The 18,058-nt window shown below is 31.7% G+C and overlaps 2 protein-coding genes and 1 long non-coding RNA gene across 5 annotated transcripts; all 3 read right to left on the bottom strand.

Annotated features, from left to right (window-relative positions):
• Positions 1–3,307: 3,307 nt before the first annotated feature.
• Positions 3,308–11,358, bottom strand: LOC127107742 (uncharacterized). Of its 2 annotated transcripts, XM_051045065.1 has the most exons (5): positions 11,340–11,358; positions 5,156–5,252; positions 4,690–4,880; positions 3,803–3,957; positions 3,308–3,547 (listed from the first exon to the last, which is right to left on the bottom strand). In XM_051045065.1, the coding sequence occupies exons 3-4, from the start codon at positions 4,849–4,851 to the stop codon at positions 3,814–3,816; spliced, it is 306 nt and encodes a 101-aa protein (XP_050901022.1). In that variant the 5' UTR covers positions 4,852–4,880; positions 5,156–5,252; positions 11,340–11,358; the 3' UTR covers positions 3,308–3,547; positions 3,803–3,813. The 2 variants fall into 2 exon arrangements, with proteins under 2 accessions (XP_050901022.1, XP_050901023.1); XM_051045066.1 differs by lacking the exon at positions 11,340–11,358 and having other exon boundaries at positions 4,690–4,864.
• Positions 11,359–13,474: 2,116 nt separating this feature from the next.
• On the bottom strand, positions 13,475–15,268 carry LOC127107741 (uncharacterized). Its single transcript, XR_007795813.1, has 3 exons — positions 14,826–15,268; positions 13,984–14,104; positions 13,475–13,872 (listed from the first exon to the last, which is right to left on the bottom strand). It is a non-coding gene; the product is annotated as an uncharacterized LOC127107741 (long non-coding RNA).
• An 897-nt stretch (positions 15,269–16,165) lies between these two features.
• LOC127107740 (putative F-box protein At3g16210) lies at positions 16,166–17,677 on the bottom strand. Of its 2 annotated transcripts, XM_051045064.1 has the most exons (2): positions 16,684–17,677; positions 16,399–16,535 (listed from the first exon to the last, which is right to left on the bottom strand). In XM_051045064.1, the coding sequence occupies exons 1-2, from the start codon at positions 17,512–17,514 to the stop codon at positions 16,464–16,466; spliced, it is 903 nt and encodes a 300-aa protein (XP_050901021.1). In that variant the 5' UTR covers positions 17,515–17,677; the 3' UTR covers positions 16,399–16,463. The 2 variants fall into 2 exon arrangements, with proteins under 2 accessions (XP_050901019.1, XP_050901021.1); XM_051045062.1 differs by having other exon boundaries at positions 16,166–17,676.
• Positions 17,678–18,058: the final 381 nt, after the last annotated feature.

Below are 18,058 nucleotides of genomic sequence, written 5' to 3'. Positions count from 1 at the left end.
AAATTTTATATCATTCTTCCATTGTTAATAAAATGTTTAATAATAATCATTTTACTTTGAGATTACACTTCTACTTCAATATATTTAAAATATATTCAATGCATTAAATATTTATAGCAATCGACAATCATGATCATAACTTTTATTTTATGAAGAGGTTTAAAACATAAAAGTCATATCTATATTAACCAACACCCATTTATTTATATTCCCTTAAAATAAATATTTTATTGCATAACTAACATATGCATAATGAATTATATTTCTTAACTTCATGTCTAACAATATTCTATTTTATATCCATATAAGAATCACATTAAAAAATAAACAATGAACAAATCATAAACATTTGTTTTACAAATTACTTTTAATATCAAAACGATCAAAAAATATTTTTTTTCATATTAGTATGCACATATAATATGAGATAAAAAAATTCAAATTTCAAATCTATTGCAACTTGTCTATATCTGAATTCAAATCTACTACAACACTCCATAAATGTTGTTAGAACACATTTAATATTATTAATGGTTAATAATTTTAAAAAAACGGTTTAAATTCAATGTAAACAAATTCAAAAATATTATTAATGGTTAATAATTATTTTTAAAAACAGTTTAAATTCATATGTGATCCAATAAAATTTTGTCACGTGGTTTAATAATTCTGATGTCAAAAACTAAAAATAATATATATATTTTTATTTTATTTTGTAGATTAAAACAACAAAATACACTTAATTTCATTTCATCCTATTTTAAATAATCAAAATAATATAATATAATTTTATTATTAACGTTTTGTGACCTTATTTTAAAGCTAAAATTCCATATACAAAAGAAGAGATACTTCAACGGTAAAGTTTTCAGAATTTTTGTTGGTAGAACGCATTTATGATAAATAATCACTTTTCTGTTATCATGGTTTCTTGTTGCCTTAACCTAATGCCAAATACAATCCTTTTCTACAACCAACCACCAGCACTTTCTCACTCAAATTAAAAGGGCCATAATACCATCATGAACACTTCGTTTATACCGTACGTTTTACTGCAATTAAAGCCATTGGTTCCTTCACGTGATTGGGTAATGGAGATTCAAACCTTCTTTTGCTATAATTGTTCAATCTTTTAGTGGAACTATAAATAATAATTTGCATCTCCGTCTTAATCATGGACAACAAACTTACAAGCTAATTAACAAAGCCACAATAAAAAAAAGGTAGAACAGCACAAACTGTTTGAATTCTATGTGTAAACAAATTTGGCAATGATTCATAGCATAGAACTTTAATATGTCCATAATACTTTTCCCCATGTTTCAAAAGAAGACACATTAAATTCACCCAGCCAAATTAAAATAATGTTTCTCTTATAAATCAAAGATTAGTCACAATGTTAATTTTTTCTTAGAGAAAATTTTATAATTTATTATAATTCTCTTTAATTCAAAAGATTAATCACTACAATTGTGCATATAATTTATCAAATTTCTATCAAAAAAAACAAAGGATATTTATAATTGCTCTTCACTTTTTTTTTTGTTTTTTTTAATTAATCTTTGGACAATGTTTTGTTGAAAATATCGTAGGTTAGATGCATCTAGCTAAATGTGATGAAAAATACATCAAACAAAAATATAACTTGAATCCTTAAAGAACAGAGACGAGGAATTTTAAAAAAAAAATACTTGAAGTTACTTATGGATTATACAAGTAATGTTTGGAAATGTTTTTGTGAGTTCTAGAATTATATTTCCAAAGACACGAAATACATTTCCGGAATAATTTAAGTCATAAAATTAGGACGTGACTCAAAACCGAATGAATTGTATGGGTATGAGATATGTTCGGAGATACATTTCCAAAGACATGAAATACATTTCCGGAATAATTTAAGTCATAAAATTAGGACGTGACTCAAAACCGAATGAATTGTATGGGTATGAGATATGTTCGGAGATACATTTCCAAAGACATGAAATACATTTCCGGAATAATTTAAGTCATAAAATTAGGACGTGACTCAAAACCGAATGAATTATATGGGTATGAGATATCTTCGGAGATGCATTTCCGAAATTTATAACATTTTAATATTTTCATGCGGTGCCTAAGTAATATATATGATGCATTAAAAAATTCATTTTTTTCACACCCCTACATAGAACTAGATATCTACATCTAGGCCGGGTCAAAATAACCTCAAAGAAGAACAAAACTAAACAAACTAAACTGCCAAACTGAACCAACCTGTCTTGAAATTAATCAAACCAATTTTGATAATTTGCCAACCAAACTATTATTTCCCATAGTTTACTGACCAGAACCAAACTGGAAATAACTCAACCAAACTGTAAGAACTGAACTGCAAATAACCTCTCAGACTCAGTTTTTAAAGCGACAAATGAACTTTAGAGAGCCTTAAAGCGACAAATGAACTTTAGAGAGCCGTGTATACAAATAAAAGGGTAATGTGAGAGTAAAGAGTTTTGCTGAATTCTTCAATGTAATTCTTCTTGACCATTTTTCCAATCAGTTTCACTTTAATCATTACCTTTATTTTTGAAATCAAAGATTGGTTTCATTATCATGTTGGCAATGAAAATTGAAACAATTGAAACAATTGAAACAATTGAAACAATGAAACTGAAAAATACTCCCCACAAATTCATTCACTGGCCACTGAACAAGTAGTTCAAACAACATGAATTCGGTAGTTATTAAAAAAATTTAGAAAAAAGATATAACAGTTTGGTTCACCATAAAAACAGTACAATTCGGGAAAAAGGGTTTAATAGCAGTTCAGTTTGGTTCAAAACTAAGAATTGGTTCACCGAACTATTAACTCAGTTTGGTTCAAAACTAAGAATTGGTTCACCGAACTATTAACTCGGTTTAGTTTGATTCAGGAAAAAAAACTATAACAGTTTGGTTTGGTTCTTCTGAACTCTTATGATTCGGTTCAGTTTTCTTATTCTTACATAACTGAACCATGAACAGTCCTATTCTATCTAGTCCTATTCTATCTACATCTGTAACACTAGTTGACTAAGGTTAGCATTCATCACTATATAGAATTCGTTATTCATCTCAATTTGCTTCTTCCAATTTGTGCTTTCTTTAGTTGTGATAAGTTTTGTCAAATAACAAATAGCAGCTATGGTGGAATTTAGGCAAACTACAATTGCCCATTATCTGATCTATGCCGGTTAGAGTTTTCAAATAGAGGCACTAAAGCATAGCAAAATTCAAAAGTTAAGGTCTTTTCATCCTTGTTGAGAAATTAAAAGAAAATGCAATACGATAACGCATGTAAACATCTTATCAATTATTATGAAAATTTGAAATCTGCAGACATACAAACCTTTTTGTAATCATCCTACACTATAATTCATTTGCACAGATGGCAATAAAGATCGCACATAGCATCTCGACGTCTAATAAGAATTCAAAAATCACGTGAAATTGCAGAAGACTGATTCTAAGTTCTAACCCATCAACAAACAGCTAATCAACCTTGGAACATGTCACATTAAAATTCCTCCTGCCATAAAAATTAGCATTTCCATTATTGAGTTATTTTGCCAGCACAATAGCATGGGAAAATTCAAGTAGCAAAAGCATGCAAACTTATAGTTATAAGTTACTACTGAAAACACAGTATCATATACCATATTGTCAATTATATGTACTAGACTAAAGTGGTTTCACTCACCTAAACTTCATTACACACTCCACTTCCACACACCAACATTTAGAAACTGCATAAATCTAGCAGCCGAGATAAACTTATTAATACCTTTAACCAATTCATGATGTAGATGTAGGTCCTCCGGAGCTCACATTCTCAGACACCGGTGCCGAAGGAGGAACATATATGCGTGCTTTCTTGAGAATTTCAGCAACCACCCAATGTTTACGCTTGCTCAAAGGCCTAGAAGAATCCAATCGAACCTGAAATAAGAACCATCAAAACATACACTTGTTTAGTTTTCTTGCAAAACCAAGAACACAGCCAATCCAAAATTGAACTCCATCTGTCTCAAATTATAACATCCGTGGTTTTAAATTGTAGTCCGCAACCACAATTGGGGCTGCAATATTGCTGATGCGGTAACTTCCGCAACCGCATGTGGCTGCAATATTGCTGATGCAGTAGCTTCTGCAACCGTATAGGACCGCAATTGCAATGTGATTCAAAATCAAATGTCCAATCATATTAGAAACCACATCAGACAATTTCCCCAATATTTCTTCAAGTATTTTCATCAAAAGTTCAAAAATCAAAATTTCAAAACCCTATGACTCAATTTACTTATGATGAAATAAAAAGTCTTAACTTAAGTGCTTTTTCACCATGTATTTCGAACATCTTTCAATAAAAATTCACAATGCAACAGCCGCAATCGCAACACCCGCAACTGCAATTTAAAACCATGACATCCTTTTGAAACATATACTTGTTGACACTTTGTAGTACAAGAAAATGTTATCAATCCTGGATCACAAAAAAAAAGCGGTTTGTCTATATTCCGTAATAGCGGCTATCAGGCTATCAGAAAACATTTTGTACTACATATCCCTATTACAAACAATAGTAATTTTTAAAATCGATAACATCGTTATACCCACTATTCAACAACACTATACAATCAAATCAATAGACATAACTTTACAAATACTAACCCTGTCACCGATATTACAAAGATTGTTCTCGTCGTGAGCCATGAACTTTGAAGTGCGCTTAACATATCTGTTGAACACCGTGTGGTGAAATAATCTATCCACTGCCACCACAACCGACTTCTGCATTTTATTCGAAACCACCATTCCTACTACTTGCTTCATTTTCTCCTATCTCCTAATCCCAACAAACCCTAATTCAGATTCATTTGTATCAGTAAAAACAAACTAGTAGCAAATAAAATCTCACACTATCACAAGTCAATTTCCAAGAAAAAAATATATTAATCACAAATAATTGTTACCAGGTTTAACTACTATTCTCCTAAAAATCAAATAATCGTAACGGTACAAAAATTTAGATTGTGAAGGTTTTAAATACTGAACTATTCTGTCAATTTGCCCTTCTTTAATGCGAAATCTCAATGCGGCGTGAAGAAAAAACGAAAAAGCAACAAACAATAAAAACCTGAAAGGATTTGTCACTGTTTGTGGCGGTTTTTGGCTGCGTTTCCGATGAGTTGATTCAGTTCGGCGAGTTTCCGATGAGTTGATTCAGTTCGGCGACTCCAACTTGTTTCTGATACACCTAAGCGGCTGCGGCTGGATTCATTTTTTCTTGTTTGATGGAACTGACTTGATGGGCCTGTTGGAAAGGAAATGGATTGGGCTTGGTATTGGTATTTGAGGATTTCTCCTTACAGGAAAATAGTAAAATGTATCATAATTTTTGAAAATAGTAAACTTATACTTTAATATATCCAAAATATATTCAATATATTAAATATTTATAGCAATTGACAATCATAATTATAACTTTTATTTTATAAAGAGGTATAAAGAGGTTTAAAACATAAAAATCATTTCATATTAACTAATACCCATTTATTTATATTCTCTTAAAATAAATATTTTGTTGCATAACTAACATGTACATAATGAATTATATTTCTTAACTTCATATTTAATAATGTTTTATTTTATATCCATATAAGAATCACATTAGAAAATAAATAATTAACCAAAATCATTAATATTTTCTATAACTTTTTTCATAAATATTTGTCAACTTTGAATAGTAAAAAGAAATATAAATTACTTTTAATATCAAAATGATCAAGAAATAATTTTTTTTTCATATTAGCATGCACATATAATATGAGATAAGAAATTATAAATTTCAAATCTACTGCAACACTACAGAAATGTTGTTTATATCTGAATTTAAACATAATGCAACACTTCATAAATATTGTCTATTTTTGAATTCAAAAATTAATCTTCACTTGAATATTTTCTTGTTATTTTAAAACACACTCAAAATTATTACTATAATGATTAATAATTTACAACAAAAAAAATCTTTTAAATTGAATGTATACTAATTCAAAAATAATTATTTGTAATTTCAGAGATATCATACGTGATCTAATAATTATGATATCAAAAAATAAAAATAATATATATTTTTTTAATTTTATTTTGTAGAGATTAAAACAACAAAACTTATTGAAACTAAAAATCAAAACCGTTATAAACATAGTGATTAAAGTCACATTTAAATAGTTATAAAAAATACATTTTAATTTAAAATTGACTTTAAAGTAAAGTGATAAGATTGTATTTAACAGAAATGAATTTCAAATTCGTTGTAAGATAGGTGAAAAGAAAAATATTGAAAAAATATATCTATATCATATCTTTTATTATTATCAAATGTTTGAAAATAAATATGAATTTATTTACACTAACAAACAATCACGGCGAATCTGTGATTAAGCATATAAATTTTAGTTGTACAAAAAAACATAAGTTATAGTGAAAAAAAAATTAATTTTTTAAAACCAATATGCAACACGTGTTATGTTGATTAATGTACAAGATTTTGAATTCTTCTTGCCCTAAATATCACTTAATTGAAACATCACTTGTCTATACTAGTACATAATTTTGAATTCTTCTTGTTATATATATATGGTTCAGTTTATTATTTTTCATATTATTATCTTTAAATATTTTATAAATAATTAAAAGTAAAATTAAAATTAAATAAAAATATAATAAATTTATATTTTATTCCACATCAATATTTGAGAAAGCGGATAGACAGGCACGTAGGTATTTTAAAGTTAAAACTCCATATACGAAAGTAAGAGATACTTCAATAGTAAAATTCTCAGAATTTTTGTTGGTAGAACGCACTTATGATAAATAATCACTTTTCTGTTATCATGATTTCTTGTTGCCTTAACAATGGTTACCCGAAAATGAATTCATCATTGTCTTCAAGATGGTAAAAAACACATGGGGTGCACATTGTTTATAAACCTAACCAAATTAAACTAGTTTGGTTCAATTCTGAAATAAGAAAAAAGAATATGCATTGATAGTGTAAAATATTTTTACATTGTCAATCAATGAGATCCGTGTATCCTGCTACATCACATTTTTATTTTTAAAATATTGTTATGATTTGACAATATAAAATATTTTGATTGAATTTCAGTGTAATACTTATTTACATTACATTGACAATACATTATCTTTAACCTCATCCAAAACTCATTTTAAAGATCTTTAACCTCATCTGAAACTCACTTTAAAGAAAACAATTATTTTTGACAAAATCATGCAATTTAGGAGATGTTTCAATCACATACTCAATGTGTATAAGGGTTACATGTGTAACGCTAGGAGACACTGGTTCATGGATCATTTGTCATTTCCTGGTATTTAACTTTGCGAAGTTTCAAAAAAGTATTTGGAAATTGAGAGGTTTGTGATTTTCTTTTGATGGGAATAATGCACATATTCTTCATAGAATTTAAAATCAAGCTCCTCTATATGAAGTTTTATATGTAGTTTTATATAAGGATTTGCTCAAAATAAAAATTTATATCTAAAGAATAATTGATTGAAATAAACACTAATTTGTAGGAAGGAGATCAAGGACGGTTGAAATTTGTATTTTTCAATCTTTAGAGTTTGTAAAATTGATTTGGGATTGATTGTTGTTGTGAATTTCAGAAATTGCGAAACCGATTTAATAAAAATATAAGGAAATTTCTTAATGCATCTTATATATTTCTTAGTCACCATACAAAAATACTTAAATGTCCCTAGATTTCGGAGATGTATCTTCAGATACACCCAAGTCTAAATTAACGTTAAAGTATTTCGGAGATACATCTTCGAACATATGTCGAATATGCATTTTCAGAATATTTTGGAGCTTAAATCGTGTCAGAACCCTTCTTTTTTCTCATTTCTCATGTTTCTCAAAACCTCTTCAAACTCTCTTAATTTTTTTCATCACCGAATCTAAAATTAAGCAACCAAAGTTTGAAGAACTTCAATCAACATCAAAAACATCATCCAACACTTAAGCAGAGTGAAAAATTGTAAGTTTTTTGATGTTTTGAATAGTTTTTCTGTAAATGGGTATAAATTGATGATTAAGTTAGGAAATAAGTAGAAATTAGATGATTGATAGTTTAGACATAGTGTATAACATGATATTGACTGAAAATGACTATCAATGCAATATTTTTTTGGTTTCTATGTCTGTATTGCCGCCATTGACGCGACTGCTGAGTTGTAGAAGATTCAAGAGATGCATCTCCAGAATTTTTCAACGTTTTAGTTTTCCAGCAACTGGAGATGCATCTCCGAAATTTTCTATGTTAGTTTTTATTTATTTTTCTTGCTTGTGGTATTGTATGTTTGCACTAATTGTCTACTTTACTTTAACTTATAGGCATAATGGCTTATAGACACGATAAACTGAGGCACATGAGGGTTGCACAACACGCAGTAGTGCATCGGGAGAAGAGTCAGCAGATTTCAGATGCTCTTAGTCCCTCTGGCCATGCAGAACTATCTACTTCTGGGGCTCGTGCTTCTCCGTCTTCTTATACCTGTGGGGGACAGGTTTTACCTACCGACACATCACTCTCTCCATCCTTTTGTAGGCATCAAGTTTTACTTATTCAGGCACCTGAGATACCCGAGTCACAAGTGGTACCGGAGGCACCACTACCACCTCCTCCTGCTGATGCTGCTGAACCATTGCCACCTCCGAAGAGTGAGACTGTTGCGGATGCTGAGCCATAGGTATTTGGAGGAGACCATGTATACTTTTCATTACTGCCTCTGTATGCATATCATACTGCCAGACATATTTGGGACAAGGAGGCAGCATTAGTTAGACTCATTATTATTAATTTACTTTTATTTTAATTGATAAGTTTGTGACATTGATTTTTATTTTTTTGAGGACCATGATCTGCTGAAGTTTATTAACCACAGGCGAAAGATTACTAGCTTGTCTCGGCCGAATGAGATTGGTTTCAGGTTGCTTTATCCTTATCTGACCTGAAGGACTTATGCATGACCGGTTATATTATGGTCAACCACGGGATGCTTAATGCATTCATGGAGAGATGACACTTAGAGACCTTGTCATTTACTTTTCCACTTTGTGAGGTGTCTATCACACTCGACAATGTGTCGTGTTTGCTACATCTTCCGATCAGGGGGACACTTCTAGATCATTGGAGGATACCAAAGACGAGGCACTCCAGATGATGATAGATTATCTCGGGGCTGACCCATGCGGGGGGGGGAGAGGAATTGGATAGAACTAGGGGGGGTCATGCTAAATTTGAATACTTGAAAAAGGTATATACACAAGAGCTCCAGATATAACATTAGCCTACAGGTGATGACGAGCAGGTAGGGCTCCATAAAGCGTATGTTGTGAGAGCATACTTGTTATATTTGGTTGACACTGCGATTTTTTTAGACAAGAGTGTCACTTATATAGATGTCGTCTATCTGCGATACTTTCAAGATTTCGAGAAGATCCATGAGTACAACTAGGGCCGCTTGTTTACTCTACTTCTACTCGAAGTTATCAGAGGGTTGTAGGTGGAAGACGAATTAGGTCACAAACAACATCACATTATTGACAGTAATATTTATTGGTTTTTTTCTATGTCATTTTCATTTCATCTTTACAACACCATTACTTATGATTCGTGGGTTCCAAACTTTTCAGGCTTGGATCCTCCAACAGTTCCCGCGCATCTCCGACTGGACGAGTGTACCGACTTACTTTGAGGATATGTTGTGTGCTATTGCATTTGCCTCACTCAAAGAGAACCGAGAGACTGAGTTGTTTGGTTGTTGAGGGCAATGCACTTCAAAAACTATGTCCATCACCGTGAGACACGACCATTTCACGAGATAATGATATACTTTGGATGGTTCACCACGTCTCATTACTCCTCATCTGCCCGGGCGCGTCATGCGGCAGTTTGACTACACTCAGACTATTCTCAGATACCCTACTGTATTTGCTCCTCCTGCTATGACACAAAGAGATGGATGACATGTTTGATGATTATGAGAGTCATCTGATACCGTTGGAGGCACGAAGTACCAGAGCCTTGAACGAATGGAGCTACGTTGACGAATACATCAGATGGTTCTTAAGGGTGTCCCATTTGTATGTGGTGCAGGCTGCTCCAAGAGACCCACCGAAGCCAATCATTAGGAATTACTAGAGGAGGAGTAAACACAGATAGATCATACTGAGAATGTCTTACCTAGATGTCATCGTATTGTGAAGATTGGACAGATATGCATTGACATATGTATCTTCCCTGATTAGTCTGATGTGAGGCAAGTCCTAGATGCCATCATGACGGAGGCACTTGGAGCATTGATGTATCAGAGACAACGTCATAGGGCGGGGAGATTATTGGTCGAGGAGTCCTTGGAGACAGAGTGGGCAGAGGAGATGATGTCTGATATACACAGTAGTGCACCAGTATATAGTAGTAGCATTATGAATTATATTTTATTTTAACACATGTTACTTTATCGTTGTTCTCGACTTTTTTGACATTTATTGATCTTTTATTTATATATGACATTTTTGGACCATTTGGATTTATGAACGTCATTTTTTGTATAGCGATTGTATAGTTTAAATCTCGTCAAATAACATAACGCTAATAATTCTTCATCTTAATACACAAACAAAACATAACATGAAACATTTTGTTTTGATACGTTATGGAAATATAATTCCGTAAAATAAACGAAGATGCATCTTCGAAATATTTTAACGTTCAAACAGAATTTGATACGTTCCGAAATGCATCTCTGAAATCTAAGGACATTTTAATATTTTTGTATGGTGTGTAAGTAAAACATAAGGTGCATTAAAAAATCTCCAAATATTGACCGGTTTGCCATTTTAAAATTTAAATGGGTTGGTTTGGTCATGTTAGTAGCTAGGATGAATTTTTAAATATGAAATGATTTGGTTATTGATTTGGTTAAGAATAACTATTTTTTTCCAGGAATTTCTTATCCTATCCTATGGGATGGAAAAACACCCTATAAAAAACCAAAAATGCCCCTCAAATTTCAAGAATGCATCTTCGAACGTATCACATGCACACACAACTCATTCGTTTTTGAACCACGCCCCAATTTTAAAACTTACTTTATCCGGAATACCATTCTCAGAATGTCTCCGAAAATACATTTCCTAAACTCACAAGAAAAGGCAAATTGAAATATAGTGGCGGTTTTTGGCTGCGTTTTTCGATGAGTTAATTCAGTTCGGCGACTCCAACTTGTTTCTGATACACCTAAGCGGCTGCAGCTGGATTCATTTTTTCTTGTTTGATGGAACTGACTTGATAATAGTAAAATGTATCATAATTTTTGAAAATGCAGAACGCACTTTAATACACACAAAATAGACCGTTATGAATGGCGCAATATAAGTTGGATTATTTTTATTTCGGAGATGTATCTCCGGAATATTTCAAGAAATATATTGATAATTGATCAATTTAGTAGAAATTTTGGAGCCACATTTACAAAAATTTGGGCGAAATTTTGAAATATTATGTCACATTTGCATGTTAGATGTTTCCGAAGATACATCTCCGAAATACTCTGATGAAAGAAATAACTGCATGATCACACAACCATTGTCATTATTGTCAATCCAATTTTTTCACTCAAAATCTCCAATATTGTGGTTCATCACATCGAAGGGAGAAAAGTAAGATAGAATTTCAAGTAAAGATCATTTATTTTACACTTCATTGCTCATATTAATCATGCATGTTGTCTGGAAAAAACTAGCCTTGTGTCCAGAAATGTATCTCCGGAACGAGTATAAACTTTTTCGGAGATGCATTTTCAGAACTAGTCTATGTTCATTTTTTCAGTTCTGTTTTCAGCAGTAGCGCTTATTTACTATTTTGTGATAATTGTTTTCATTAGATATGGTGTACCCTGATATTTTCCCAAAACAAGTTGTTTCTTCGAATGTCTAAGGTGTTATTGTAAATGCAATAGATGTTGGGAACCGATTTAAAAACGAGCAAGAGTTTGAATCTCGTGATCAAATGCTTCAATGAGTTCGTATGGAAGTCTCTAAACTTGAATTCGGCTTAAACACGGTCTCTTTGGTTTAAATACCACTTTTCTGGTTTAAACACTTGTCATACCCCAAAATTCACCCTACCCTTCACAAAGTTCATCTAGGTCACTAACCTTAATCATCTGCATATCAGTGTGATCATTCATTTCACCTGTATAACCATGTTCCAATACAAGAGGACAAGTATCATGGATTCAAATCTTTGTGCTTGCACCTAGTGGGAGCTAGGGTTTCTCTGCAATTAAAGGTGGCTCAATCAATCAAACCCTAATTGGAGGTAGCTTTTGAGGCTTGTATATGTTCTTATCATTGGTGACTCAACTTTGGCTAAATGGTGAAGAAAAACCCTAATCTTTGGATCCTCATTTAATCATGGTGTCCCCAAGCCCTAATTCATGGCTACCACCCATTAGGTGTGCTCATAACCCCATTTCATTGTCCCATCATCATTATATGGTGTGTATGTTTCACTTGTTTTGTAAGGATCCCTTCAAGACCCACTTGTTCATGGCCTATTATGGAGGTTTTCTTGGTTTGATTAACATTCACTCCATGGTCTTACAATTCATCTTTAGCTTGTCTATAATCATTGACTCAAGTCCATTTCGATGGCATGACATCCACTTGATTCCTTTCATCCCTAACATTTCATATGATCATTTCTCCATGCCTAGCCCAAGCTCATGTCTTGCTTAGGCCAATCCCATATGCCCATTTCAAAGGCCTAGTCTATGCTTTACTATTTTATATGGTCATTGTATTTCAAGTCCATTTATTTCCATTGTCATGCTAGGGGTGTTTGGTCCATGAATCTTTGGTTAGGCCCTAATCATTATCCATTTTGGTCATATGGTTTTGATTCATTCACAGTCAATGTACGTTGATTGATTCATGTTATCAAGTCATTATTCATTCAAGTCCATTTCATACACTACAAGGCATTACATATCATTTCATCCAAAAAAAAATACACTTTTCTACGTATGTTGACTTTTGGTCAACTATTGACTTTTCGGTCAACCAATTGACCAAAGTCAACTTACCAATTCTAACCATCCTAACCTTAATCCCTTTTTCCGTCCTCCCATAATCCATCCTTCATTCACCATGATTCATTTTGAAATCATAATCACATGTTTCTTTTTAACCATGTTCGTTTTTAAGCCTTTTAAACCATGGTAAACCAATACAATTACATAAACCATTTCCGTACATAACCCAATTTCAAAGTTCAACATAACCATGACATTGATTCACATTTTTTTTCCATTTATAAACTATGCCATACATAAACAAAATTACAAACATTCGAATTTCAAAACATTTCCACCATAAATCATTAATCCAATATTTCACACATTCAATTTCATTTACAAATCACCACACAAGTCATTCATTTCAATACATATTACATTCCAAACTACAAAATGTACAACAAATTCCTAGCCATTCCAAGCAAACATTCAATGTTCAATTGCAACTCTAAGTTCTTGCATTTCGAGCTATTGACCAAAAAGCCTTGCCTTTTCCACATAAAACCATTAACACGCACAAATGAAACACAAATTCAGAACCATAGCCAAATTCTAAGCTTCTAACCACTTTTGACCAAACTTCAACAACCTCCGAACAAACTTCTTTACCCTTCATCAGTTGATACATGACTAACTTTTTTTTCGTTAACTTTGACACTCCTAACAACCCTCCAAAACAACCTGGAACAAAATTTCACAACAAAATTCATAAAAGAGCTTCAAAGCAGAGGCATAGAGAAAAAATGGGATAACATAGGCACTTCAACTCAGAAATAGAAAAGGCTATCTCACATTTTCACGATTGAATCGTCTTCATTCTTCGCTCTTGACTTTAATCACCGACCCAACTTCTGATAACCTTTAATCACCCTCTTGAAAAATAAGCCAAAGCATAAATCGAGCTAAGTCAGGCCTACAACATAACATACCAATACATACCATAAAAATCTGAAAACAGAAGCATTCAAGACTTCTTAAAACCCTACTAACAACCTATAAACATAATATAACAGAATCAGAACCTCTCCAACCGATTCAAAACAACTTCTCAACCAAAACACCTCATAGAACCAAAATAGAAATTCCCTCACCAACTGATCACTCTCTTAACAGAACTCCCTAAAACCCTCCATTTTTCTCCTACAACTAACTCCATCACAAAATCTCTTCAATCGAAACAACCCTGCAAATATAACTTAAGAACTGACCATAACATAACGGAATTCCACCACTCTTTCTAATTGAATTTCAACCTTCATAACAACTCCATAACAGAATTTGAACTTCCATAACAAACCCTGAACCAACTCTGCAACACTTCCATAACTCAACTCAGAATCCACTTCTTCAAAACTTAACCTCACCCCTGCGCATTACCTCACTCTTTCACCCAACTCTGACACAACAAGATAAGTTCACAAAGAAAATGGTAAAACGATTCACAACGGTGAGATAACAGAAACAAAAGAAGCTTACAGAGAAACAAAAAGAGAATCGCGAGCAGAGAAGAAAAGAAGAAGCTAACAGAAAAACGCATAACATAAGACACATAATTGAAGAAGAAGAGAAAACAAAGAAGAAGAAGAAGAAGAAGAAGAAGAAGAAGAAGAGAAAGGGAAAGAATCCATTCTGACCTATTCGCGTTCTCGACGAAGGCATGGATTAAATACCGTCTTCACTCCTCATCTCGATTCAACCATCTTTATCGCCCTTACCTCAACTCAGAAACGACACAGACGAATCAAAGAACATCCACCTGCATGCATTGGAATCGTATAGTAAGCTCCTACCCCGTCCTCTCTCATCCACGCACAAGAGAAAACCTTCATTGATTTCGATTTCGATGAAGGATTTAAGGTTTTTTTCTTGCCTTCGTTCTTCACCTGAAAGTTGGAAACTGGATATGCAATCGAGATCGTTCTTTTTCAAATGGTGGAATTATTTCAGCGACGACACAATGTTGGGAATGTGAAGAGGATTTGGGTGTGCATAGAAACCGGTTTTGGTTTCTTGAATTGCTTGAATTCGGACCCATTCTTGGGTCTTCTTGGAACCCAATTTCAAAATGTTTTGAGGAGTGGGCTTTTGTGTCCCAATAATTTCATAGCCCAAGCAAGGCCATTGTCTTATACTCCCTCCTCAATGTTTTACCCTTGGCCCAATGCTCATGTTCATCATTAATTACTTTAACTTATCTTAATTTATTCATTAATCTTAGTTAATTTTTGTTGATTAACTTCATTTTCTATTTTTTTAAATATTGTTAGAATTTACATAATTTTAGATCTTGGTATGAAATAGGGATTTCTTGTTTTTATTATTAATTAGGAATTAACATAGCATTATTTGATTAATTAGGTTTAGTTAGGAATTAACGTGATTTAGTTTGATTAGGAAATTAGGTTAATCATGTTGATTTTGATCCTAATTTTTTAGAATTAATTCCATTGTTATCGTAATCATTTATAAAATCCTTAAATTGATAACTGAGTGTGAAAATCATGATCATCGACTTGTCGCAAGTTCATAATTCTAAACTAAAAAATATTTATCATTGGTGTTGTTGAATTCATTATGTTTTGTTTATATAAAATGATCTACTAGATTATTTGTCTTATAGAATTATGAAATAGTGGTTAGTTTAATTACTTGTGTGTGAAATATCGCATTACATAATATTATGACGTGTTAGGTTATATTTAAATGTGCCTTTGTTCGATGTTTTATTCATCAATAAAATGTAACAAGGATGGTATCATGCTAAATAAATCACTTAGGATGAAGAATGATAAATAATTGCTTTTACCATGATAATTTGTTATGTGACAATAAATTGGCTAAACGGTGTGCCCATAATCATGTTCAACATGACATAACAAAACACATTGAAATTAATCGATTTTATTAGTATAAAGGTCGTTAAGTAAGCTCTTTAGGTTAATATTTATCTTTATTTAACTAATTAATTATAGTATTATAATCACAACTTTGAAATATATTGAAATACCTTTTCTACACAAGACATGGAAAGTTTACAATTCATTAATAAACATACTCTTAAATCTCTTAGAATAAGCTTTAAGCTAAGAGAAACGATTAACTTTGTATTCAACCGATAGGAAGAATACTATTGTCATAAATAACCATTTGACAACTTTGAATCTTTCCTTTAAAACCAATATCTTCAATCATACATGTATTTAAATTAAACCTTTCAATATTTCCACCTCTATTGAAGAATATATCACCATTCTTTCCAACTCCAATAGGTTTTATAAAATCTTGTAGGGGTCCAATTCTAAAAAGTCTCGTCCATGATTCTGACACACCAATCTCACCCAAAACTGATATATAAAGATTAAAAAAGTTATTATATTCGATCATAGAAATGCAATCTTTTAACACCATCACGTGTTTAACAAATCCACAATAATTAGGGTTGGTGTGTGTTGTAATAAAGACTTCATCACTAAAGTTAAATGATACTAACACCTCTTCTTTGTGATAATCTTCATAGCCCCACCAATGACACATCCCATTAAAGTACATTGAATCACCTGTGTTTTGCCAATATTCATTCAAAAAATTAGTTGGCATTTTGACTTGAAGATCCCTCCAACAGTTACTTTTTAGACTATATATCTGCCATAAGGTCTCATCATTTATACAATTATTTGGATCATGCCCAAACTTAATATTGTCAATAGAATAAAAAAATCGAATCAACTTGTAGTCATCTGTGATAGGGTCATAACCAAAACCATGAATGTTAACACAGATAGTAATATCCCGTAGATCTTCAAACACAGTATTGGTTGGAAATGCTTTAAGAAATGTACTTTTAAAAGAACCACAAGGAATGAGCTTAAATTCCTCTGTGGACGGGTTCCACAATACTACTTTTGTGTTAAACGAGCTAGGGTCTCCCAGTCCATTGCCTTGACATAGACATAGTATGCCATTAACTATAGAACCAATAATAAAAATACATTCTCGATACACTTCAAATGGACGCGGCCAATTTAACTTGACTTTATTATCAAATGTTTCACCAGAAAATAAAAATATATTATCATTGTCATCAAATTCCCCATAATTAGGAGTCTGCTTTAGGAGCAGGTGGGAATTATGACAATCATTGTATTTAGATGAGAATAAGTTTATGCGATACATGTTGATAAATTGGGGATTTTCAAATAAATTAGCCCAAATCTTGCATACACAAGTAAACCGCTTCAAAGCTTTCACAGACAATTTAGATAAAATATCAAAAGAAACATCACTAGGTAAATAATTTCTAACCTTCTTTTTTGAGACTTCCATTGTTTCTTCTAATTAGATATATAAACTATGATCATTATATTAAAAAAAGAAGGAGAAGAAATGTAAATATGTGTTTTCTAAAGAAGCAATAAACAAAATAAAAAGGAATAGATGATATGATATGATGAAGAGAAATTAAAAAGTAAAAGAAAGGGTAGATACAAAGTATATATATAATATTAAAAAAGAATACACAAATAAATATAAGGAAAGTGGTAGGTAAAACGTGTATACTTTGTACCTACTACTTTTATTTTATTAATTTTTTTTTAGTGTTATATATACTTTTTACCTACCACTTTCATTGAGATTTGCTAAATTTCTTTTTTGAGATTTCCATTTATTTTTCTAATTACATATAGACTATGACCATTATATTAAAAAAAAGGAAAATAAACATAAATATGTATTTTTTTAAGTAGAAATAAATAAGAAAAAATAAATGATATGATATGGCGAAGAAAAAATTATAAATAAAAGAAAGGATAGATACAATATATATATATATATATATATATATATATATATATATATATATATATAT

This window comes from Lathyrus oleraceus, chromosome 7, assembly GCF_024323335.1.
Source record: "Lathyrus oleraceus cultivar Zhongwan6 chromosome 7, CAAS_Psat_ZW6_1.0, whole genome shotgun sequence".
Classification (NCBI taxonomy): domain Eukaryota; kingdom Viridiplantae; phylum Streptophyta; class Magnoliopsida; order Fabales; family Fabaceae; genus Lathyrus; species Lathyrus oleraceus.
This window is presented reverse-complemented; position numbering and strand designations above follow the sequence as displayed.

Excerpts from the sequence above, each read along its gene's own strand:
- LOC127107740 (XM_051045062.1), bottom strand. The coding sequence starts at position 17,514 with ATGGAAGTCTCAAAAAAGAAGGTTAGAAATTATTTACCTAGTGATGTT.
- LOC127107742 (XM_051045065.1), bottom strand. The coding sequence starts at position 4,851 with ATGAAGCAAGTAGTAGGAATGGTGGTTTCGAATAAAATGCAGAAGTCG. Across the intron at positions 3,958-4,689 it reads TTTGTAATATCGGTGACAGG|GTTCGATTGGATTCTTCTAG; the intron begins GTTAGTATTTGT and ends TTCTTATTTCAG.